The sequence below is a fragment of the Dendropsophus ebraccatus genome, chromosome 8 (genome assembly GCF_027789765.1).
Source record: "Dendropsophus ebraccatus isolate aDenEbr1 chromosome 8, aDenEbr1.pat, whole genome shotgun sequence".
NCBI classification, from domain to species: domain Eukaryota; kingdom Metazoa; phylum Chordata; class Amphibia; order Anura; family Hylidae; genus Dendropsophus; species Dendropsophus ebraccatus.
Genome location: NC_091461.1, coordinates 41,257,033 through 41,283,231, shown reverse-complemented (window position 1 = coordinate 41,283,231; position 26,199 = coordinate 41,257,033). Strand labels below are relative to the sequence as shown.

The window sequence follows — 26,199 nt, the reverse complement described above, 5'->3', positions numbered from 1 at the left end:
GGGGACACTACGGTTAGATGTTAATTCGGCAATTCTTTGGAAAATATTTTGTAATGATACCATACATTGGTATTAACATCAGTATTTTTAGCAATTTACAATGTCATTGTATGATAAACACAAAGGTATATCCATAGGATGTCTCTGTGGCTGCGGTTAGCGGCTGTATGGGCACACACTAACATATGACTTCATCCCACCAGTCAGGATATTGTGTCTGAAGCGTCTTTTGTTTTTCGCTTTTGGCAGTTCACACTTGGCTCCCTTTCCATGTGGTCGGATGAGGATTAGCTGTTGTGATCATGTTACTACTCTGTCGCCTAACAGGACGGTGGTAAATTTAGCCTAGAAAGAAGCACATGTCATTAGTAGAACCTTAAACAATTACATAGAAACTAGAGATGAGCGAATTGCCCATCTAAACAAAGCAAATCTCTCCGAGTGTTGGGAAAAGCCGGACCGAGTCCTGGGAATCTTAGAGAAGTTCTCCAGGACTGGATCCAGCTCTTCCTGGCACCCAGGGAGGAGCAGTAGAGAGCAGAACATAGTAGAAAGGCAGGAGGCTGATAAGCCGCTTGTCGATCAAAGGAAGCGATTCTCTTCATCTAGATTTGCTCATCTCTTATATAAACCACCATGCTATTAGCTCTGCAGCATTGGGTATTCACATTATTTATCTTTATCTTTTGAGAATCTGACTTTCTAAAAAGACGTAGTTTCCATAGTATAGATCCATGCATCATTTCTTTTAAAACTTTTTATTCAAAAGTACACTCAAAAAACATTACATTATACAAACACACATTCAGGTGAGCAAAAAGAAAACCATGTACAAATCAAAGTAGTCCGGGCAAAAGAAAAGCAGAAGGTCGTTCTAACAATCCTGGCAACAAAAACACTGACAGAACTTTTGTGTTTTAAATTATGGGGGGTGGGGGTCTGGGGGAGTGGGTAGGGATGGTGGATCAGACCATCATTAGTATTACTGGCAGAAATGTGGTGAGCCCCCGCGGTGCTATGGCGGAGGTACTGCCGGTCACTTGCTAGATGGTAGAGTGTGATGCCACTTCTGTGGTGGTTGGCTGAGATACAGCAGGGCCCAGTGATGTTGTGTTGTGGCGCCAGTGCCGGTTGCGCACACAGGTATGGTGGCACACCTGCTTCGAGTTTAAAGGGCCAGTTGTACCTTGTTCCCCTGTGTTCAGTGACCTGCCGGGTTGCTGAGGGGTCCCTTGGGATATTATCGCGGTGGGCCGGATTGGTGTAGAGACCCTCCTGGAATGTTGGTACCGCCACCCACAGAACGGGGAAATGTCTCAAGGAGTGTGTGTATACTGTGTTGGTGCAGGGCAAATAATCAGAGAGTCCCTTTACCATAAATAATCTCTTGTTTACTCTGAAAGTTCTTAGGTACAGCAGGACAGACAGCTGTGCATTGACAGGATTTGTTACACTTGTTAGATCCCTTGATAAAACACTTGATAATACACTTGACAATACAGGATCCAGATCTGTGATAGGAATACAGTGAAGAGTTCAGTCATGCTGACTGAGTTGTGCATTGAGGGATTCGTAGAAGAATCAGAGGAGGAGAGAGGAGGATGCCGTGGGAGTCCCAACCCAAAAAGTAATGTGCTCTGCCGGGATGTTGGAGGCTGAAGAATACTGAAGAAGAAGAGAGTACCTGTGCCCATGTTTTGACCTTTAGGTCTTCGCACCACTTTATGCCCACCAGTGTTGGGTGACCCGTGCTATGAGGGTGACACAGGCCTCAGACCCTGTTACCTGGGATGAGCGGAATGCTGAGGTTACCCTGCTGACAACCTCGCTGTGAGATAGAGTTCCTAGGCTTTAGCAACTTTGCTCCATCCGGATCACTTCCTAGCTTGTTTGCTATATGTGGATACTGTCCTGCACTGTGACTCTCCTAGTCCATAGCGTGGGTTGAGATTATCTATGACATGTCCTCTCCTGTGAGAGGTTTAACACTGCATAGTGTCTAGTAAAGTTCTTGAAAAGAAACTGTTAGGTGCGTCTTGTTTAGCTTCCTCACCATACAGGAACCTGACTAAGACTACGTTACACTTTCTCTACCCATGTGACTTCCTATCTCCAGCATATCTAAAATGCGATGTAAGGGGGTGAAGAGTGCATAAGAAGAAGCAAAGTGAGAGCTAATAGGACAGAAGAAGAAGAAACTCCCATAGGTTCACAGATCCACGTGACACAAATAAACAATAACCCTTTACATACTTCAGCCGTGCAGCTACTAAGTGCATATATCTATAATAGCGACATCTAGTGGCGAAACTTTATCACTACTGCATCACCACTGACTTACAATAAGTACAGGCTTTTTCAAGGGGTGTAACCAATAGCAACACCCGTAGGTGGATACCACAGAAATAAGTCAGGGATATTGCACCAATGACACACAAAAGAAAGTTAACCTGTCTGGAGTAAGTTTTTAAATTTAGCTCAAGGAGACCAAAAATTGTGCTGGTAGATGGTTGCTAAGATGTATTTACATAGTTAGATTTATATGACAGATTATTGAAGCCAAAGCCAGGAATGCATTTAAAAAGAGAAGAGATCCCAATCTTACCTTTTATAACCTGTTCTCTGTTTATAGCCTGTTGGCTTCAATAATCTGTCTGTGGAAACACACCATTAGCTTCATTACATCGGAGAGCAGTTCCTGAGTTTCTTTTGAGCATTCTAGTTATGCCCATGCTTCTGCTTCTACTCTACAACTATGTGCGGTTTAAAGTTAGACATGTGCGAGCCTTGGGCCGAGCTTCATTTAAGGCTTATGTTTAGACAACTGTTCAGCGGCAAATTGCACATTGATGTTATTCTACAATGTTGGCAGCTATTAACTTGGGACACTCCTTTAGATAATCCGCACTAAACTGTTCTCTTTGTTCTAATAGTGCTTCTAATTTATGAGTCAGACATTTCACAAGTGACGAGTTGATCCAGTATACAAGACATATGATTTAATTTAGCATATGTGCAATGTTATACCCAACATATTACATGGGATGGAACTGAAGTACTGCACGGATATGTCTGGACCAGGTGTAGGATTGTTCGTAATAAGGTCTTCTTCACATAGCTTATATGGAGTACTATGCATCACCTTTTTTACTAGGCAGATGTTGCCCCTTTCTGGGTCACTATTAGGAAAGGTTTTCGGATGTCCTCGTAGCTCCACTCTCTCTATGTGACACGTCTCGGTGTGACATTACTGACGTGGTTATTACAGCAGATGGAATCTCACTTGCTGGAACTATCCTCCAGGGTTAGACACTGACTCATACTGGCTACGAAGTGACTGTGTCCCCATGTAAATAAAACTAATGTGCGTGCTATGGTCTAATATTAGTGTGCCTAAAAAAGAAAAAACACACAGACCATGCTTCATAGGGAGAGGCTTCTTAGGTGCATGCACTCACTTATGGGTGTTGTGCCGGAGAGTTCTATTACTGTAGTCTTCTAAGTCTTGGCTTACACTTGGGCCCACTTAAGATCCCAATTACATGGGCCGAAGCTGAGGAGCAAGCGAGCACCGACCTGTCAGATTAGCGCTCCTCATTCTCTGCTTGCTGCTGCCGCTATTATACACACCGACAGCGAGGAAGGGGGGGGGAGCGGCAGGAGGGGCTTTCTTTAGATTGTCCGGGGAGACCATAGGTGATAGTGGTGGTCTGCTGCCACGGCTCCCATCATGCGGAGTGACGACCAGCAGACCGTCGTTATTGTTCTAAAATTTTTCAACCTGTTGAAAGACAAGGATCAGCCATTGTGCATGTTGGCTGATCGTTGCCTTTTAATAGGAGCTTTTACACCAAGCGATTAATGGCTGATAACGGATGATAATAAGCCAATAATACTGATGATAATCGCTTGGTGTAATAGGGCCTTGAATTGCATGGTCAACTATAGTCTAAGGGCCCTATTCCACAGTAACGATAATCGGCCGAATTGGCCCCATTCGGCCGATTATCTCTCTGTGAAATAGAGAGAGCGATCAGCCGATGATCGTGTCATTGGCTGATCGTTCATTTAGGGCCAGACCTAAAATCATCGTTCCACCACCGCGCATCGCTACGGTTGAATAGCGGTTTTGAGAAGCAGCAGCAGCATTCATTACCTGTCAGGGCTTCCTCCCCGGGTCCCGCACGCTCTGGCTTCAGAATGGCCTGTCAGCTGACAGCGCTAAGCCAATCACAGACCGGGACCCCCGCGGCCTGTGATTGGCTGAGTGGCCTGTCAGCTGACAGCTAGAGCGCGCGGGACCCGGGGAGGAAGACGGAGCGGAGCAGAAGACCTGACAGGTAATGTATGCTGCAAGGGCTGCAAGGAAATCGGTAACGATGTCCCTGCAGCCCTCGCTCAACGATCATCGGGCGGTGGAATAAGCTCAGTAAACGAGCGGCGATCTAGCAGATCGGTGCTCGTTTACATCGTTGATCGGGCCTCCTCGGCCCGTGAAATAGGACCCTAAGGCTACATTCACACATCCCGCGTTCTGTCCGTGAAACACAGACGAAGCGGACTTTGAATTCAAATCCTGATCTTTTTCCCGAATGGCCTATCAACATCATGCCAGCAGTGGGGAAAATCTTATTACATTACAGTGCTATGGCATTCAAAGAGTTACCTCAATGACGGCATGATGTTAATACATCATGTCGTCTGGGGAAAAAGACCAGGATTTGCATTCAGCGTCCAAGTTGTCTGTGTTCCACGGATAGAACATGGGACGTGTGAGTGCAGCCTTCATTCTGGCCATAGTGTGGGACTCAAAAGTGCAGCACTAAGCACCTGAGAGTAGGACAGGGTATGTACTGGTTTGTTGCCTTTAGGCAAGGTAGATATACAAGTTTTCAATCAGTCAAAGAAAAAAAGTCTTTTGAAAATAGTGAAAAAAAAAATCATAATGTAGGAACTTTTTAATTAATACAATGATTATGTTTATTTATACCAAACAGGAAACCCCCTTTATGTCTCATGTAAGTGAAATGTGAATGCAGAATCGAGCTCAGCAGCTGTATAGGTGACTGAAGATCCTGGATTAATTGAGTCGCCTACTTCCTAGATTTCTTGCTAGGGGCGGGTGCTAGCAATGTGTGCTTAGCAGGTTTAGTGTTATGAAGGGTGGGTCCCAGATAATAGTTCTGTTTTACCTATTAGTGCAGGAGGAGAAAAAAAACAACATTAATCCTGCATGTACTGTCAGGAATTGTATGCCGCAGAATACAGAATACAGCACCCTGGATGGCAGTGAGGAACTAACACTCTTACAGCAAGTACCTGCAAAGGAAAACTACAGTAAGTGTATAGAATTCAGTGCTGTAAATGGAATCCCAGAACAATTACTGTGTTCAGTGACTTTCTGATTCTACCTGGTAGCTGGCTTCAAATATTACGTGCAGTATAGATAGTGATAATGCTGATCACATTGTTATGTACAGTGTTGCTCAACCTGCCGCTCTCCAGCTGTTGCAATACTACATGCTGACATCAACTTAGGCATGCTGGGAGTTGTAGTTTTGTAACAGTTAAAGAGTTAAATGTTTGGGAATACTGGTTTAGCGCCTCTCTTGTTATCCTTGCAGGTTCCGGCACATGATATTAGTACAGAGAGTACAGTATGGGTAATGACAACAGCCACAATAAAGAAGAGCCCCAGGTGAGTGAGCTTCAACAATTTTTTTAAATGATGACTGATTTGGTTTCAGATTACTCACGTCCATTTCATAGCCTTTGGGATTCCTACATATTGCATATAACTTTATGTGCCAAAAATGACTCCTTTCCATGAAAAACAACTCTGAAGACATGGTCACTAGGTGTCCCTTCGCAACAATATGCTGTCCACTGCCTGTTGTCAGGGGAAATCTGTCTCTACCATCAGCTAGATCGGGACATATTAGAGGAGGTGGGGGCAGGGTTTGGCATTTTCTGTGTGCAGAGAGAAATAGAGTCTTTTCTGTGTACCTGCAAGCTGAGTTTGTCAAGTATGTAGTGTTCCTGAAACATATCTAGAATTTTCAGATTTGGTGTTATACAGATATGTAAATGATTTCTATTTAAATGTTTTTACTGTTTCATTTAATGTAATTATTTCTATTCTCAAGCCTTTTAGTGCTTATCAGCTTCTATATTCTTTACAGGAAGTAGAGTATTCTTTCCAGTCTGACACAGTGCTCTCTGCTGCCACCTCTGCCTGTGACAGGAACTGTCCAGAACAGTATGAAATCTCATAGACAGCCTCTACTGATTTGGACAGTTCCTGTCAGGGACAAAAGTGGCAGTAGAGAGCACTGTGTCAGACTGGAAAGAATACACCACTTCCTGTAGGACATACAACAGCTAATAAATATAGGAAGACTTAAAATTTTTAATGGAAGTGATTTACAAACCTGTATAATGTTCTGACACCTATTGATTTTAAAACTGTTTTTACCCCTTATTTGTTACCACCAATAAAGTTCTGGGCAGCTCTTCCGTGTATAAATTAACAATATACTGTAACCTACTGCTGTATGAGCAGCAGCAACAACAGTAGTGAATCAGTGCTTAGTGTAACCCTCTCTTTGCTGTAATCCTGCTGCTGTTTCTTTAATTTCTGCTCACATACAACTTACACACCAGTGCATCAGTAACCCCTTCTTCTTCCACATGCCATTAAGTACTGCACTTTAAATCATCAGTTCAGCAAAGTGTCAGCCTGGTCAGTCCACTGCACTTTTCCCAGCACTATGTTATGGCATAGCAGGGAGGAGGAGTAAGGGGAAGGAAGTCTGCTGGCAAAAAAGACCTGTCTCTGGTTTCAGTCCCTGAAATGTAGATAATGAAATATAGCTGTGCAGCATGGATGGGACTCTCAGGTGCTTAAAGGGGTTATCCAGTGCTACAAAAACATGGCCACTTTTCCCCCTACTGTTGTCTCCAGTTCAGGTGTGGTTTGCAATTAAGCTCCATTTACTTCAATGGAACTGTGTTTCAAAACCCCACCCAAACTGGACACAACAGTAGGGGGGAAAGTGGCCATGTTTTTGTAGCGCTGAATAACCACTTTAATAATAGCAACAAGGTCATCACTGTGAAGGGTTAATCAAGGTTTCTAAAAAAAATATTTGAAATGACACAGCCTGAACCCTAAAGTATAGCCTCAGTGATCCATTTTTTAGCATGGAAAAATGCTCATCTCTACTTTTGAATAAAACGAGCATTTGCCGTCACTATTTTTAGCATATATTGGCTATATTTATACATAGTAGTTCCATCAGTCTTTTGATCAGTCTATTTTCTACCAAAATTAGAAGTGGAACTGACAGGGTAAAATTATAATGAAAAGATTTGCTCAGTTTCCGTGTTTCCAATCCACTCCTGGTTTTGTTTAAAAAAAAAAGACTGGCAAAACTGCCCACAGCAACCAATCACAGCTCAGGTTTTAGCTCTGTTAAAATGAAAGAGATGCTGTGATTGGTTGCTGTGGGCACTTTACACCAATGTATATTTTAGGGTGCCTTTACACAGAGAGATTTATCTGACAGATTTTTGAAGACAAAACCAGCAATAGATATAAAAGAGTCTCAGTCTTTCCTTTATGACTTGTTCCCTGTTTATAGTCTGTTCCTGGCTTTGGCTTCAAAAATCTGTCAGAGAAATCTCTGTGTAAATGCACCCTTACACCCTTTGATAAATTTGGACCTTAGTGACTACATTTGGTCATTTGTATACACTGACAGGTGCCCGACATGTCTTTCTCCTCTATCCTCATTCAGAACACATGCACGCTGAGGCTATGTTCACACAACGTATAAAGCGGCCGTGATTATTACGAAAATATACGTTACCTTTCTGTCTATAGGATCCCGGCTGGAGCGTATACGCATAGTATACGCTTTGGCTGGGATTCCTAGCGGCGCTGCAAACAACTTACAGTGAATAGCGGCCGCAGACACCCATGTCACACTGTGGAGTGAGCGGATCCGGCTGCTCGCTCCATAGCGTGCAATGGAGTGTTCTGATGTGGGCACGTATGCATACGCCCGCATTAGAACTCTGCGGCCCGAAAGATCATCCGGCCGGTACTGCAGTACTAGGATGATCTTTTCAGAGACCGACCGTTCCGTGGGAACATAGCCTTAACCTAGTTGAGTGTGTATGAGGTAGAGTTTAGCACAATATGAGCATGCCCGAGTTGCACTCATCTCTAGTATGTGGGGATTGGGAGAGATCGCTGTCAGAGTAGTAGTGTATAGTTAGCTTTAGTCTAGCTCAAGGGTAGGGAAACTTGGCCCTCCAGCTGTTGCAAAACTACAACTCCCATCATGCCTGGACAGCTAAAGCTAAAGATTGTAATTTTGCAACAGCTGGAGAGCCAAGGTTTCCTACCCCTGGGCTAGCCTCTCATGAGGTGAATTATCTGTATATTCAGCAGTATTTTGGTCAGTTTGTCTCTAGGATTGGCTTACAAATACTGATGCAAAATACTGACCAGAATAACCTTAGGGGCCCCACACACAAACATGTTACATACACATATCCATCATATAGCCAAAAGCCTCGCTGCAGGTCTAGTTACATGAACTAACAGTTGTCTGTAATACAGAAGCAATATTGCCGCCATAATATGCCTGTGTGTGGGGTCCCTTAAAGAGTTGCTCTGTCCCTTAAAGTGTCACTGTCGTGAATTTTTTTTTTTTTTGCAGAAATCAATAGTCCAGGCGATTTTAAGAAACTTTGTAATTGGGTTTATTATCCGAAAAATGCATTTTTATCATGAAAAAGCAGTTTGAAGCTCTCCCCCCTGTCTTCATTGTTCTCCTATGGAGAGAGCTAAAGAAAAGACCAAAACAGGACAACAAAGAGTTAATCTACAAATCCCTCAGGGGATATCTCCTGTGACAGTCACCAGTGACCTGTCTGAGCTCAGATTACAGCTGTCACCCAGCTCCGTGCCTGTAATCCTCTGTTATCTGCTTTCTGCTGCCGGCTAACTCCCTCCTTCCTCCTCCCCCCTCCCCTCTCCCTAGAGCAGACAGGGTACGACTCCTGCAACAAGTCACAATTTTCAGATTTTTCAGAGTGGATGAAAAAGAGGAAGGAGGGGGGGACCTGGGAAAAGGCTTTTTACATGCAGATAATGGCAGATTTGGCTAATAAACCCAATTACAAAGTTTCTTAAAATCGCCTGGACTATTGATTTCTGCAAAAAAAAAAAAAATACGACAGTGACTCTTTAAAAATTTTTTCTCAGAAGTAGTGGTGGAAGTTTGTAGGACCTACCCAAAATCCTCTTCATATGAATGTGTATGCATTTCAGGGCAAGTTGTGGATCACAGAATGAATATATTTCATATTATGGCTAATGTTTGTTTTATATATGAATTTATTTTCAAGCTATATATCTACATATTATTACGATTCCAATGCTTAGTGGGTTGTTATAGTTTTGCAATCACTACTGTACATATGGTATGGTATGTATAGAAAGGTTTTCAGTACAACATGTTAGTAGATTTCCTTGTCAATACTAGGCTAGAATTGCTGTGTAGTGTAGCTCCCTCTGGTGGTAGATAGATGAAGTACTGACTTTCCTTACATGCTGCAACCAAGGTAAAAAAAAAAAAAAGTAGAACACTACGCGCTTGAAGTGCAGCAATGACACTACTTTTACATTGTGTCCATGGAACTGGAACAGCCATTGGCCATATGTTGTACGTACAACAAGAAACCAACCATGTACACATTGGCATTGTAACACTTCTTGCAGGAGGCCTCCTAAGTGATGGCAGTATTGGGGGCGTATGTGGATATAGGTGAGAGTATAGTTGTTATTTTTTGTTTATTTTTTTATCTTGGACCTAAGATATTTTCAAAACATACTGGATTTTACATTGGACCTCTTCACATAACTAAAGCTGGCAAGGAGACAGACAGTACATAATCTCATGGATGTTAGAAACATTAAATAAATGGACATCTAAATAACTTTGACAATATCTGCTTGCAGAAAGAATCAAGAAAGACCAACACACCGCCACCCCCTGAGGATGTCCCGGAGGTAAGTGTTATACCCCAACTATTTTAGATGCCTTTTACATGGGAGATCAACAAGCTGAGATTGTAAGCCCTCGCGGGCCGGGTCCTCTTCCCCATGTATCAGTCTGCCATCTGCCTTCATGTAATGTGTTTTGATCTTGTAATGTTCTTGTTTGTTACCCCTGTTCAGGGCCGGATTAAGGTTGGTGGAGGCCCTGGGCGAAAATTTTGTTGGGGGCCCCCCCATTTTTTTTTTTTCAAATATAACCCATACAGTGCTCTATTTAGGTGGCTTCTTACTGTAGCACCTACCCCTCCTCACTCCTGGCTGTATGGCTCAGCATCCTCCTCTGTTCTGCATATGATGGTCACTAGAGGCTGCAGTCCAGAGGAAGATGCCAGGTCCTAGAGACAGGATGGGGAGGGGTGTGTTCCCACTTGGGGTGTGTTCCCACTTTGTGTTTATGTTAATAATGCAATGCGAGAACACAGCACTTAAGCACTTTCTGTGCTCTCTTGCCCACTGTGTTAGCCACCACAGCAGCATGTGGAGTTGTGAATCACAGGCAGAACCTGGACATGCAAGTCTAGCTCTGTAGAGACATGACCCTTGAATAATTTTCATTAAAAGTAATACCGCCATACACTTACCATGTAATTCCACTCTACAAGGGACAATAATACTGCCACATGCAGACTACATATTACTTCTACTCAGTGTCTATATACTTCTTAATAGTAAGAAATAGTTTAGAAAGGCCAATATCCCCCCATACAGTAACCATATAGCGGTAGATACCAGCTGTACACAGGCTCTGTAGAACATATATGCGAATGCAGTCCTATCCAGTGACTCACATGTACACGTACATCCTATATGGATAAAGCAGCTGTTAAAAGCAAAGTGTGAATTTTAGTTTCATGCTATGGCTTTCTGCTCTGTATTACGCTAGGGACAGTATTGTTACTTATTGAGTCGCTTGGATTGTATTTTACCAACGCTGTTTTATGCTGTTTGTTCCCAACACAATTCATGGGTTCTGGAACATCCCTGACCTTTGACTGGTGTGAATACCAGGGTCCTCTCTGGATGTCCCCCGTCTGACCCATCACTGCCCATGTTTGGACAGACTCACAGTTGTTTTTGCAATCTGACTCCTTCATCTCCGGGGATGACCTTAGCCCAATGCACAGAAATCCCACATTGTGCTGTTCTATCACTCCCTGTCTGGGACCTTACAGGAGAGCTACCTTTCATCCATTACACATCCAGGTACAGTACATGTTACCGCTCTCCAGCATTTACAATATTCCGGTGCATTATGATATGTTAGGCCCATTGGATCTTTTTTTGGGACATTCTGGTACAGGTTTACTATTGTGTAAGGATCAAGTAGTTGTACACTGATAGTTCTGTGGTCGTATTCCTGGAAGGAGTGTATGGCATTGTACTCAGTAAGCCTGTACATTTCTAGACCTTGTACGTTACCACTTCTTATGATGGGGATTAGTAGTGCACGCTGCGAGGGACGTGTGCCAGAACTGCAGCTGAGCTGGACACATGAAGGACGTCCGCAATGCTTGCTGGCTTCAGACTGTAAACCCTTTGTATAGTAAATACGTGGTTAGCAGAATTGTTCATGCATTATCTTTCCTACCTTGAAGGGTTACAGTGGGTTGTATGCACATTGGCCCTGTGCTCAGCTGTTCTCAGGGCTTCTGACACCCCCAGTGAACAGCTGACACTGTTGGGGGGTTGTGGAGTCGATGCTGGGCATAGTATTTTAGGAAATCTCTGCTTTGTCCCATGCACATGCTTTGTCCCTTTCCTATAGCGTCCAACTACTTTAATAGGTCAATTGAAAAAAGGATAGACTGTACTATTAAAGGGGTTATCCAGCATTTTTTTTAATCAACTGGTTTCAGAAAGTTATATAGATTTGTAATTTACTTCTATTCTTCCCATACTTATCAGCTGCTGTATGTCCTGCAGGAAATGTTGTTTTCTTTCCAGTCTAACACAGTGCTCTCTGCTGCCACCTCTGTCCGAGACAGGAACCGTCCAGAGCAGGAAAGGTTTTCTTTGGAAATTTGCTGCTGCTCTGAACAGTTCCTGTCCTGGGCAGAAGTAGCAGCAGAGAGCACTGTGTCAGACTGGAAAGAAAACAACATTTCCTGTAGAACATACCGCAGCTGATAAATACTGGAAGACTTGAGATCTCTAAATAGAAGTGAATTACAAATCTATATAACAATCTGAAACCAGTTGATTTGGAGTACCCCTTTAAGTGAGTAACAAAATGATAGTTAAAAAAATAAATCTGTTTTCCCCCTTCTTGTGGGTCAGAACTGCTGTGAAATCTACCTGCAGATCTACAGCTGCTCCTGATGTAGAGTATTTGTAATTGATAAGATCCATAGTGAATCATGGTGAAAAAAAACTTTGTTGTATGTGGGATGGCCGTAATTGGGTGTATTCAGTGCCTGAGGCGGCATATGGATATGGCCCTGGGTAAGTATGCATACATTCATTTATGCAATATGCTTTGACTTGGTTTTGAATGTATAATACATGCCCATTTACAGTATGGGTGGGGTGTGCTGTATGCTTGACTATAAAGATATTTAATGCTGGTTGTTATATATTATATATATAAGGTTTTTTGGCCTCTTTATAAGGTGGAGTGTTTCTTCTGAATGTCTGTGCCCGGGTGGAGCAGCAGAGACTTTGCTGCTTGCACAGTCTGGAGTGGATTATCCTTGGCATAGCTACTGGAAAATATTAGTACACAGTAGAAGATATTTGATCCCCGCAGTCAGCAGCAGAAGGAAGAATTCTCTTTTTTGCTCAGAGTTTCTAAGATCGGCACAGTGACTCCGGGATGTCACAGAGAGGTAAAACTACAACCCCCTGCTCTCTGCTAGAAAGCCTGACATCCCCAGCTCTGGATTTCAGTAGTTCTGGAGGTCTATGTATTATGTATGTATGTAATATAGTCTCATTAGCTTCATTCACACAGTGCAGTTATTATTGCATTTTGTGTAGCCATAACCATGAAGGGATCAACATGTAAAGATCTTATTCTTCTCCTCATTTGTGGAACAAGTCTAAGGGTCCTATTACACGGGACAATCATTGTGCGGGAAATTGCTATATCGTTCAAATTTAAACGATAATCGTCTTGTTTAATTGCAGGCAACGATCGAAAAATCATTTGTGTGTCATTGATCGTTGATTTAGATCTGACCCTAAAATAGTCGCTAATCATTCGCTGTAATTCGGCATTCGTTCACTAATCGTTCAGTGTAATTGCACATTGTTCCTTCTTTTGCTGGGATCAAATGGAGTACATGATTGTAGTAACGATCATTATAACGATTGTAACTAACGACTATTCAGTGGAATATGGTGAACGATTTCAGGTTAACAATCTCGGTTATGATCGTTTATCGTCAATCAGTAAAAATCGTTTAGTCTAGTAGGACCCTTAGCCTTAACAAGAAACAAGAAAAAAAAACTGCACCAAAACATCAGTGAGTGAATAATCGTATGTTCCTGTTGAAAAGAGTGCTATGTGTGGTATATGATATTCATGCAGCCGGCTCATTCACCTTAATGGACTGAACATAGTCTAGTAGTGACTAAACATAAACTTTTAGGCCATGTTCACACTATGTATAACAATGGCCATTCTGTCACCCGGCCGGATCACAGAACGGCCGGTGTTACTGAAGATTATCCCGGCTGCTACTGCAGTACCGGCCGGTTGATCTTCATTTCTGATGAATTGGGATGCAGGTATACAATGGGAAGTACGGCTGACGCCACACACTCCATTGTGTAAACTGACAGGTTCTCTACGGCTGATATTGAATGAACTATGTGTATACGGTCCGTCCGGGATTCCATTCATTACAATAGAACGTGTGTTTTGTATAAATCACGGATGTTGTTGCAAATTGCAACAATGGACGTGATTTAGGCTAGGTTCACACTGCGTTTTTCCAATCCGTTTTTTTTCATCCATTTTTTGCAAAAAACGGATGAAAAAAATGGATGCATTTGTGTGCATCCATTTTGTTCCGTTTTTCCATTGACTTCCATTGTAAAAAAAGGTTAAAAAAAACAGATCCGTTTTTTTTACGGACACAAAAGTAGTGTCAGCTATGTTTTTGTGTTCGTCAAAAAAAACTGATCCGTTTTGATCCGTTTTTTTTACAATGAAAGTCAATGGAAAAACGGATCAAAACGGATGCACACAAATGCGGATGAAAAAAAACGGATTGCAAAAACGCAGTGTGAAGCTAGCCTTATACAAAACATGTTGTGTGGATATGGCCTTACTTTGTGGGACTCTAAAAGTTGGCCTAGTCCTACTAACAAATTCTACATACCCTGTTCTTCTCTATTCTAATAGCAGCACCTAACAGACAAGGGTAAGGGACCTATTACATGGAGTGACTACCAGCAAAAATTGCTTTTATTACAAAAGCACTGTATATGTTATTAATATTAGTACTAGTACAAGTAGAAGTATTGTGAGTTAGTGTCAAACATATGCAACACTATAGACTTACAGAATGAATGACATCTTATGGGCCTTCTGATCCTACATACTTGGACGTGATATAAACAGATACAGTATATACAGTTGGCTGTATATTATGAGTATTCTCTGGACAGCTAAATGGAAAAATTTGATGTACTGTATGAACATATACAAAGTCAAACTAGACTTTGTGTGCTACCCAACTCATTTTGATCTGATACAATTACGCAATAGCTCTTATGTGCCATGACACGCTTCTGGAAGCACTATCGGGCCTCCCTCGATGGGTACAGCTGGTTAATTTCTCTCCTGAGGACCATAAGTAGACGGTTCCCAGTTGAGGTTGCCCACAGAAATGTGGCAATAATTGGTGCAGACAAATGGGCTCTTATATTCCCTGTAGATGTCTAATTGATACTAAGCAATTTCCAATGTCATCCTAAAATGCTGACAGAAGCCATGATCTGTGAATGATACGTGCCAGCACCGTCCATTTGGGGCCTGCAGGGATGTCAGTTTTATAATTAACCTCTATATCAATAACAATATAGTATAAGGAGGGAAGTTAGAGAAGAAGCTTAGAGTGGAAGAAACTGTAGCTTCCAATGACGACAAGTGTTTATGGTTTTACATACAAACTGACTGGGAGCAATCCTATACTAAACCCTTTAACCCTATACTGCTACTTGTAATCCTATACTGCACCCTATAACCCTATACTACACCCTTAACCCTATACTGCATAGTTTAATCCTATACTACACCCTATAACCCTATACTACACCCTATAATCCTATACTATACCCTATAATCCTATACTACACCCTATAACTCTATACTGCACCCTGTAATTCTATACTACACCCTATAACCCTATACTACACCCTATAATCCTATACTGCTACTTACAATCCTATACGACACCCTATAACCCTATACTGCACCCTATAATGCTATACTACACCCTATAACCCTATACTACACGCTTAACCCTATACTGCATAGTTTAATCCTATACTACACCCTATAACCCTATACTACACCCTATAATCCTATACTATACCCTATAATCCTATACGACACCCTATAACCCTATACTGCACCCTATAATGCTATACTACACCCTATAACCCTATACTACACCCTATAATCCTATACTGCACCCTATAATCATATACTGCTACTTATCATCCTATACTACACCCTATAACCCTATACTACACCCTATAATCTTATACTGCACCCTATAATAATATACTGCTACTTATCATCCTATACTACACCCTATAACTCTATACTGCACCCTATAATCCTATACTATACCCTATAACCCTTTACTATACCTATTAACCCTATACTGTTCTGAATCTGTTATGGAGGGGAATAAAACCTTCAGATATACATATCAGTGACAGGACGTAGAAAAACTTTGGCAAAAATAAGTAATGGGGAAAATACATTTATTGATGGAGATCAGGAGGTCCCTGACCATTTGAATAGCTACTTCTGCTCAGTGTTTTCAGAAGAAGATTTTCACAATCACAGTATGGTTGGACACAGCATTGCCTTCAGTTTTATGGGTTCAGCTCCAGCGTTTTAGAGACCGATGTTTCATAGGAACTTGCCCGTTTAAAGTTGAAGGCGATGCGTCCAGATGGTGTCACCTAAGGATCACCTAAGAATCAACAATTTGATGAATCCAAACCAGCATGACTTTACTGAGGGCCGATCATGTCAGACTAATCTCATTGATTTCTTTGATTATGTCACAGAAGTGCTGGATGAAGGTGGTGCCGTGGATATTGCCTATCTTCTACAAAGCACCTTGGGAGGTGGAATCCTCTATCCGAGTATCATATCGGCGGTTCAGTGTTGGCAAAGACTTCAGAAGAGAAGGATTTAGGGATAGTGGTCTCTGACAGCCTTAACATGAGTCACCAACCAGGTGGTGGGGAAAGCAAAACCCATTCTGGGCTGTAAAGCTAGAGGTATAACCAGTAGGAGGAGGGAGATTGTGATCCCGCTGTATAGAGCTCTAGTGAGACCACATCTGGAATACTGTGTCCTTTTCTGAAAGCTTCACTTAAAAAAAGACATTGATAAAATGGAGTGGGTGCAAAGAGAGGAGTGCAGGAAGGTCCCTGTGGTGTTGTTAACCCCTACAGCAGTGGTGTCAAACCTGCGGCTCTCCATCTATAATTCCTATCAAGCTTGAACAACCAATGTCCAGGCATGATGCAAATTGTAGTTTTGGAACAGCTGGAGGGCCGAAGGTTTGACACCACTGGCGTAGAAGTTTACAACACCACAGGGACCATCCTGCACCCTCTTTCAAGCTATTCTTAGGAGGAGTGAGAGAACTCTACATCCTTTGCACCAGTGTTCCCAAACTACAGTCCTCATGGCCACCAACAGGTCATGTTTTCAGGATTTCCATAGCACTTCACAGGTGATACAATTAATCAGTGCACCATGCATTGCCATAGGTGTTCTTTGCATGGGATATCTTCAAAACATGACCTGTTAGTGGGCTTTGAGGATCGGCGTTGGGAACACTGCTTTGCACCGTGAAACATTGACGCTTTATAAAACAACATCTATTCATTTCGAGCTCTATTATTATCTATCATAATTTATTATACCACAACAACATGGCCCAGTGAAATGCAGACATTCTTGTGGAACTACTGGTTTATACTGAAATAATTTTCCCTAGCATACGCTTTAACCAACTGGAAAATCTTGTGGTATTTTTAATAGTCAGAAAAAGACGGCAAATTTCCATGCTCTTCTTGTGGGTTTTAAGGCATGTCAAGCCACTTACCAGAAGACACTGGTTCTAACATTATACAGGATATCTGTATGTCTTATTAGGCAGGAGTTTAAGAAACCACAAATACTTTTCAGACAATGGTTTATGTTAGTATACACACAACATGGCCAGTATGAGAAAGCATGCACACAATACATGATGTATGTTTCTAGCACATCGCTAAGTTCTCTTAACACAGGTTATAAGAAGTAACGCTCACACGGGTCTATAGTATGTTACATCAAGGAACTATGTGGGATCCTTACATGATCCTTGCCTAATAATCCTTACAAATTCTTGCTTGCCTAATAATCCTCAATCAAGTTTCAAGGCGGTCAAGCATTGGTTTACAGGGACACTACCTCCAATAGGTGTCAGTAGCTTTTTTTTTTTCTGCATTAGAGATACTTTGCCTATTTTTTTCCCAGTAGAGCAATGCATGGCCTATAAAACTCCATATGGTAGATTGGCCCAATGAGAAACATTTTCCGGTCCCAGTCCATTAAATAACCTTCTGCAGCCATTCTTCTCAGCCTGGTGCCGTCACTCCTCTGCGAGGAACCTAGTAGATGTTGTTCAAACGTGTTTATTGTAATTGTATATTTTTTTTAAAGTGTCACTGTCGTTTAAATTTTTTTTTGCAGAAATCAATAATACAGGCGATTTTAAGAAACTTTATAATTGGGTTTGTAAGCTGAAAAATGCATTTTTATCATGTAAAAGCACTTTGAAGCTCTCTCCCCTGTCTTCATGGTTTTCTATGGAGAGGGGAGGAGTGGAGGGAGATGAGGCACCAAAACAGGACAACAAAGAGTTAATTTACAGTTACATCACAGGGCTATCTCCTCTGACAGTCAGCAATGACCTCTGAATACTGGCTTTCATGCAGCTCCCGCTGTGTAACCCTTTCTTCTCTGCTTTCTGCTGCCGACTAATCTCCCTCCTCCCCCTCCCCCCTCCATAGAACAGACAGGATCCGACTGATGTAAAAGAGTGGAGATTTTCTGATAATGAGCAGTGGATGAGAGAGAGGTGGGGGTGGGGGACCTGGGGAAAGTCTTTTTGAATGCAGATAATGGCATATTTGCCTAATAAACCCAATAGCAAAGATTCCTAAAATCGCCTGGACTATTGATTTCTGCAAAAAATAAAACGCTAGTGACACTTTAAGAATACATATATTCATGACTTTATAACTAGGCAACGTGCAATAATAAATAAATAAAGATGGGAACCTGACTTTATAGAGTTACTGTGTTGTCGCTGAAACTATGTATGAAAGGGTGGAGAATTAAAGGGTACCTCCGGACGCTTCTGACCTGTCATCTTTAGTAAACACTCGGATTTCCCATGAAATAACAATAATAATAATAATAATAATTCTGGAACATTTTTTCTTACAGCTCTGTGTTGCACGGTTCCTCTGTTATTTTTATTAGAAATTTATGACTACATAGTCAACTGGGTGTTACCAGTTGGGGGGGGGGTGTCCCTTCACTGTCACAGTATCCAATAAGAGCTGACAGTGACAGACAGTTTAGGAACACGCCCCCAACTGATAACACCCAGTTGAATAGTTCATATTTTTATTTTATATGCTGGGCACTTCAGTTGATTGGCTCCACCCTCTGGGCACTTGCTTCTCATTTGCACATATGAATAAACACAAATTGCTCGTCTTACAATCAGATTTTAAAGATATGCCTGTGAAGGTGCCTTTAAATCCTACCTGGTGCTATAAATAGTTACGCTATGTGAAATTGTCACTTTAAGGAGTAATGCAGGGGAGATAAAGTCGTATGTTGGTGTTAGAGAACAACCATTAGGCTTGCTAGGGCTTTAGCGCTGTGGGAGGAAGGATTTATATAGTGTGATACTTGCTAAGGTCTTTGAGTTGGGTCTCACAGCTGCACCACTTCATCCTGAGCATTAGCAACAGATAGTCAAGTGTTTTGCTTTTTGTTGATTTGAACATTGCAGTCTGTTTAGTCCCATGTGTTATAGCTGTCAAGGCAACCTTAAAGGGAATTTGTCAACTGCAATTCACATTCCAAACTGCTATCACTGTTACATAGCTGTTAGGTCAAGGAGACACTTTGTACCTTTCATATATCTATCTGTGCTTCCTTAACGTGGAAGACTGCTTTTATTTTTTGGTTCAAAAAATGTCTTCTTCCTTCCCCTCACATTGCTGTCCCTGCTTTATTGACAGTAAAGGTTCCTATACACTTTATAATTATGTTAGTTTAACTCTTCTCAGGTGATATGGAGATAGGAGTCAGGCATGACAGATTTTCACTGCCCGACCACTTTGTTCTCAGAGAGATAAACCACTGCCAGAGCTCTTTGGCGGCAGTAATTACTTTTGTAAACAAGCGGCGGTCTGCTAGATCGGCACTCGTTTAATGAGCTTTTTACACAGCACGATTATCGCGCAGCAAGGGCTGCACAGACATTGTTAGTGATGTCCGTGCAGCCCTTGCCTTTAGTGTAAAATAATAAAGTATATACGTTACCTCTCCATGCTCCCTGGTGCTTCTGCCCGCTTCCCAGTGTTTTCCTGGCCTCTACCTGCAGCCGCCACGAGAATTGCCGGCCGGAAAAGAGCTGGTCTCTAAAGTCACTGGCTCCGGCGCTGTCCTACCTTGGCCAGAGATTGGCTGAGCGGCCTGTCACTTCATAGACTAGCTCTGAAGTTCCACCAGCATCTGCGGGCAGAAGCCAGGTAGACACCAGGGAGTGGGCAAAAGCACCAGGGAGCGACACGATTATCAGTTATCGTTGTTATCAGCTGACTGTTGTCAATATTACCTGAACTTCTGTTATCGAACACAATCAGATCTGTAAGGCTGTTCCACAATCGAGCAGGCGGAGGCAGGGAGAGAGGTAGCGTAGGCTGGGGAGGATAGTTCTCCGGAGAGGATGGTCCCCCTCCGAATCTGATTCTTTTGTATGGAATCTGGTGCCCGATGTTTGGTGGTATTGTGCCCTCGGTATCCTCCCTATGTCCCTCCTATAAGAATACTTTACTGCCTCCACCTTTGCCGTCATTATGACAGAAATCTTCCCTCCTGTAACCTTGGTTTCCAAACACCTCAATAGCTGTCAGCTGAACAATAGTTCAGCTGACGGTTATCTCCTCTGATTTTGTTTGGATACCGAACAATGTTTGAGTACCGAACAAAACTTCAGTTTGAAATGCGGTTCGAATACCAAAGAGGTATTACTGTATATAGGGTATATGGGAAGGACAGGTGGGTTTTTAAATTAGTATGGCCACCTTTAGCGGAAGCTGAGCCCTGTTTCCAAATCTTGCACCTGTTTATAATTTGTATGCACAGCACAGGAAGAGGTTTTACAGCCCTCAGTAGTTCAGGGGCTCGGAAACAACACTTTACACCAGAGAATAAAAGCATTATTCTACATACTGGAAGCACAGACAGATATTTGAAAGGCACCATGAGTCTCCTTGTCCTAACAGCTATCTAACAGTTTCAAAAGCTTGGAAAATGACAGATGACAGATTCACTTTAAAGTGTCACTGTCGTTTAATTTTTTTTTTTGCAGAAATCAATAGACCAGGCAATTTTAAGAAACTTTGTAATTGGGTATTATTAACCCCTTAAGGTCAAAGCCAATTTTCGTTTTTGCACTTTTGCTTTTTCCACTTTATGTTTAATAGGCCATAGCACTAGCATTTTTTCACCTAGAGACCCACATGAGCCCTTATTTTTTGCGAAACCAATTGTACTTTGCAATGACAGGCATTATTTTTCCATAAAATATGCTGCGAAACTGGAAAAAAATCATTTGCGCTGTCAAATTGAAACAAAAAAAGGAATTTGTTTTAATTTCGGGGAGTTTTGCATTTACGCCGTTCGCCCTATGGTAAAACTAACTTGTTATGCATGTTCCTCAAGTCATTACGATTACAACGATATGTAACATATCGTTTTTTATAACTTTTCTTGTATCTGATGGCCTGAAAAAATTCAAACCATTGTTTACAAATGGGGCTATGGGGCTGAGTGAGGTGTAATTTTTTGCGCCATGATGTGTTATTTCTATCGGTACCTTAATTGCGCATATACGACTTTTTGATCACTTTTTATTACATTTTTTCTGGATTTGATGCGACCAAAAATGTGCAATTTTGCACTTTGGAATTTTTTTGCGCTTACGCCATTTACCGTGCGAGATCAGGAATGTGATTACTTAATAGTTCGGGCGATTACGCGCGCAGCGATACTAAATATGTTTATTTTTTTATTTATTTATTTATATTTATAAAATGGGAAAAGGGGGGTGATTTGGACTTTTAATAGGGGAGGGGATTTTTTATTAATAAAAAAACATTTTTACTTTTATTTTTACTTTAACTAGAAGTCTCCCTGGGGGATTTGTATATAGACAGCACTGATCTCTCATAGAGATCAATGCTGTGTATATACACAGCAAAGATCGATCAGATCGGTCATAGATTGCTTTGGCCTGCTGCAGGCCATAACAATCTATTGCCGAGCCGGGATCAGCGCCATTCCGACGCTTATGCCCGACACGGGCAGACGAAGTTTGACAGCTGCACTTAGAGGCTTAATTAGCCGGCGCGGCAACAGGACCCGCGCCAGCTAATAGAGGCACTGCCCGGCTGCACATGTCAGCCGGGATTAGCGCCGTTCAGAGCAGGGTCCCGGCGGGACCCCGCATTGAACACCCCCCGCGGCACCATGACGTATCAGATACGTCATGGGTCGCTAAGGGGTTAATCAAATTCAAAAAGACTTTCCCCAGGTCCCCCCCCCCCCCTCCTCTCTCTCATTCACTGCTCATTATCAGGAAATCTCTACTCTTTTACACAGTCGGGCCCTGTCTGTTCTATGGAGAGGGTAGGGGGAGGAGGAAGATTAGCCGGCAGCAGAGAGCAGAGAACAAAGGATTACACAGTGGGACCTGTGTGAAGCAGATATTCAGAGGTCAGTGCTGACCTCAGAGGAGATAGCCCAGTGATGTAGCTGTAAATTAACTCTTTTTTTGTCCTGTTTTGGTGCCTCATCTCCCTCCATTCTTCCCCTTTCCATAGACAATCATGAAGACAGGGGGGAGAGCTTCAAACTGCTTTTTCATGATAAAAAAGCATTTTTCAGATAATAAACCCAATTACAAAGTTTCTTAAAATCGCCTGAACTATTGAAATGTAAACGACAGTAACACTTTAAGTTTTTATTGATTCATTTTAAGGTGTCACTTTTGATATGTCATATAGACATGTGAAACGTTTTGATCAGTTGGGGTTTGGGTGCTGAGATTCCTGTTGAATGCTAAAATAAGCCGGGAGAAATATTCAGCTAAGCGCTGGCGATCCTGAGACATATTCATGTATACTGTAGATATTTACACATATAAATATATACATTCCTTTAAATGTAGCAAACTTACTATGTTTTCCAACCATTATAGGTATAGGCATTACCATGGAAATAACAATGTTGAATATTTAGGCAAGAGAAGTTTTCGCATGTGGTTACAGATAGTTACATAGAGATGTCTTCTAGGATACAAGAGCGTGGGAAGGACAAACAATCCCACAATGCTTCCTTTATCCCTGTATCCAGCACACACATGGAGAGCCCTGCCTTGTGGACCTCTTTGCTTGCTCTCGGTCTTGTTCTCCTTTCCTGTGCTCTTGTGCTGCCTGCGGACACTGACGTGCATCTAGTTTGCCTTATTAGGACAATCCTGTAGAACTCTCAGAGATCCCAGTGTCCCCGACATTGCTCAGATATTTTGTTATCAAGCCAAAAAAGCTATTCTGACTTGCACATAACTGTGTTTAAACATGTTTGGTAGGTATGTACTGAGAAAGTAGTATTCCTCCTGGAGAGAAGCATCGCCAGAGGTGTCAGACAGCTGCTGATCTCCGCACGGACAGAAACATACATGGCTGATTCAGAGTCAGGGGACATAGCCCCCCCTAAGCAGGCCTTCTTTATATAACTATTGTATAAGACCAACATAAGGGGAGTTGTCTCATTTTGCCAGGACCCTTTTCTTTGAGCTCCTTGCAAAATGAATGAATTATGAATAAAAAAAAACGGAAGCATTTGTCTGCATGCGTTTGGATCTGTTTTTCCATTAACTTTCATTATTAAAAAATGGATCAAAACAGATCAAAGACGCATCCGCTTTTAGCATAAACAAAAACGTGGTCCTCCTCCTGCTTTCTAAGACTCAACATGGACAAAACAGAATAATTGTTCCCTCATCTTGCTACCCCCTCCCCCCCCCCCCATCTTATTTGCCAATCACAGTCAATGGCTGCATTTTCTCTTCTATCCCACAAGTTCGCTGCCTTGGGGTTGTCCTTGATTTTGCACGTGTCATTTAAACCACATATTAAGAACCTGACCACCTCCTGTCACCCCCACCTCAAAAACGAGTCCATTTTCAACAAAAAGGTACATGCCCTCATTATCTCCCGCTTGGACTACTGCAACATCCTCCTCTTTTTGCCTTCCATAAAACACAGTCTATCCTTAACTCTGCTGCCCGACTATTCCGCATCTCCCCTCACTCTGCCTCTCCCATCTGCCAATCCCTTCATTGGCTCCGCATTGCCTAACAAATTTATTTTAAATTGTTGACCATGACATTCAAGGCCATCCACAACCTCTCCACATACATCTCTGTTCTGCACAGCTGGGCATTTCTGTGTTCTCTATAGAGAGGGGTAAGCAACAGCCAGACTGCTCTGGCTTTGACTTATCTTTCTGAGAACAAAGGGGTTGGCCAGTGATTTTCCATCATTCCTGACCCTAAAGGCCCTATTCCACGGAACGATTATCGGCCAATGTTGAAAAACAAACGACTGGGATAGCAGCGATCTGCTGCTGTCACTCCGTGGAATAGGAGTGGTGACAGCAGACCGCCGCTATCCTCTATCCTAATACAGAGTGAACCCGCGAGCAGGCCGGTATGGCTGACAAAAGTTTAAGGTGTATGGGAAGCTTTATTCTTGGCAGGAAGGACGCTTTTGATGAGAAAAGCATCCTTGTCCTTTTCCTATCTCAGTAATAAAGACTCTTTTAATACATGACAGATCAGTGCTCTTTTCTATTCAGATACCAAGCAATGACTGTCACTGTAAATGAAGACTGTTTATTTAGTATGATAGCTGGAAGGTTATTCTGCTTTAACTACATCTCTTTTCATCATTTTCCTCCTCTTTTTCTTTGACAAAGCCTGAGGCTGCATAATGTAGATGTAAATTTAAAGTGAAGGTTCACCTTTTCTCAATCTCCCCTTTTATATGGTTTTACCGTATTCATGTGAACACAGCAGTTAGCGTCGCCTCTGGGGACTTTATTCCCCTATGCTTGTTGTCTCTGTTGCTTTTTTTATGTCATTAGGTAGAAGAGACACATTAAGTACAGTATGGTAAAGTGTCTTCATAAGACACCTCCGTCCATATTACTGCATATAAATGTCATAGAGAGGTCCCCCGCCTGCAAACACCCTTTATGAGCCAGAACAGAGAAACCTTCTTTTAGTGCCCCCCACTATTAGAAACCAGCTGATTGCTGCAATGTATTATTCCATACATCTCTAATAGGGAATAAGATTGACAGTTTTGATATTTTGACAACGTTCCAAATGTTGCCAGATGGAGTTGCTGTAATATTAAAGGCTATTAGAACACATGGACCCCATAGTGGGATGCACACACCTTGGGCCATTCTTTGTGTGTCAAATGGCCACTAACCAAGAGGGTTTCTCACATTAGCAGACTTGGACTGTCCATATAGTACATGGTCAGCTATTCAATTCTGTGGGGACATAGCCCTGCATACCCCTAACCTGGAAAGATGCTACAACCCTCCTTTGTCAGGTCTTGGTCCCTTTAAGAGGCGATGGAGGGAAGAGTTTAAAGGGAACCCGTCATCCTTTCTATGCTGCCTGAACCAAAGGTCATTAGTTATTTATGTTTCTGTAGAGTGTAATTACATATATAGTGTTTCTCCACTTGTCTAGAACAAACATGAGAGAAATAGCAACTGCGGTAGACTGGCTTAGCAAGTATAAAGACTAAGTTTATTCAGTGAAAAATATGTATATACATGTGCAGAAATACATCCATCATCCAGATATATACAAGTTGAGGCTGGGTTCACACTACGTATATTTCAGTCAGTATATTTCAGTCAGTATTGCAACCAAAACCAGGAGTGGATTAAAAACACAGAAAGGATCTGTTCACACACTGTTGAAATTGAGTGGATGGCCGCCATTTAATGGCAAATATTTGCTGTTATTTTAGAACAGCGGCTGTTATATTGAAATAATGGCCGTTATTTACTGTTATATGGTGGCCATCCACTCAATTTCACCATTGTGGGAGCAGATCCTTTGTTTTTAATCCACTCCTGGTTTTGGTTGCAATACTGACTGAAATATACTGACTGAAATATACGTAGTGTGAACCCAGCCTGAGAGTAGATACATAGGTGTGGGCTGGTTTTCTCCCAGATGTACCTGTTATGTCCCCCTATAGACTAGGAGCCGCTTGGATCAGGCTTCCCCTTCAACATGTGGGTCTTAAGGCCCCATTCCACCAACAGATCTGATGACAGATTATCTGCCAAAGATTTGAAGCCTACACTAGGTAGTGGTTTTCCCAAAGGATGTCAGGTAGTCAGGTACAGGGTTGTACAATGAAGTATATATAACCCCTCAGTTCTGGTCATAAAAAGATTCCGCCACCAGGTTCTAAGCATCTCT

General features: G+C 42.1%; 1 protein-coding gene across 3 annotated transcripts in view; it reads left to right on the top strand.

Annotated features, from left to right (window-relative positions):
- TACC2 (transforming acidic coiled-coil containing protein 2) overlaps positions 1-26,199 on the top strand; it is a 137,208-nt gene that overhangs the window by 21,004 nt on the left and 90,005 nt on the right. The window contains exons 1-3 of one of the 3 annotated variants that reach the window (XM_069980242.1): positions 5,196-5,337; positions 5,625-5,698; positions 10,034-10,084. In XM_069980242.1, the coding sequence (XP_069836343.1) occupies positions 5,660-5,698; positions 10,034-10,084 (90 nt within the window). In that variant the 5' untranslated portion in view covers positions 5,196-5,337; positions 5,625-5,659. Of the gene's footprint in view, positions 1-5,195; positions 5,338-5,624; positions 5,699-10,033; positions 10,085-26,199 lie in introns of those variants that run through there. The other 2 variants (XM_069980244.1, XM_069980243.1) reach the window with 2 other exon arrangements.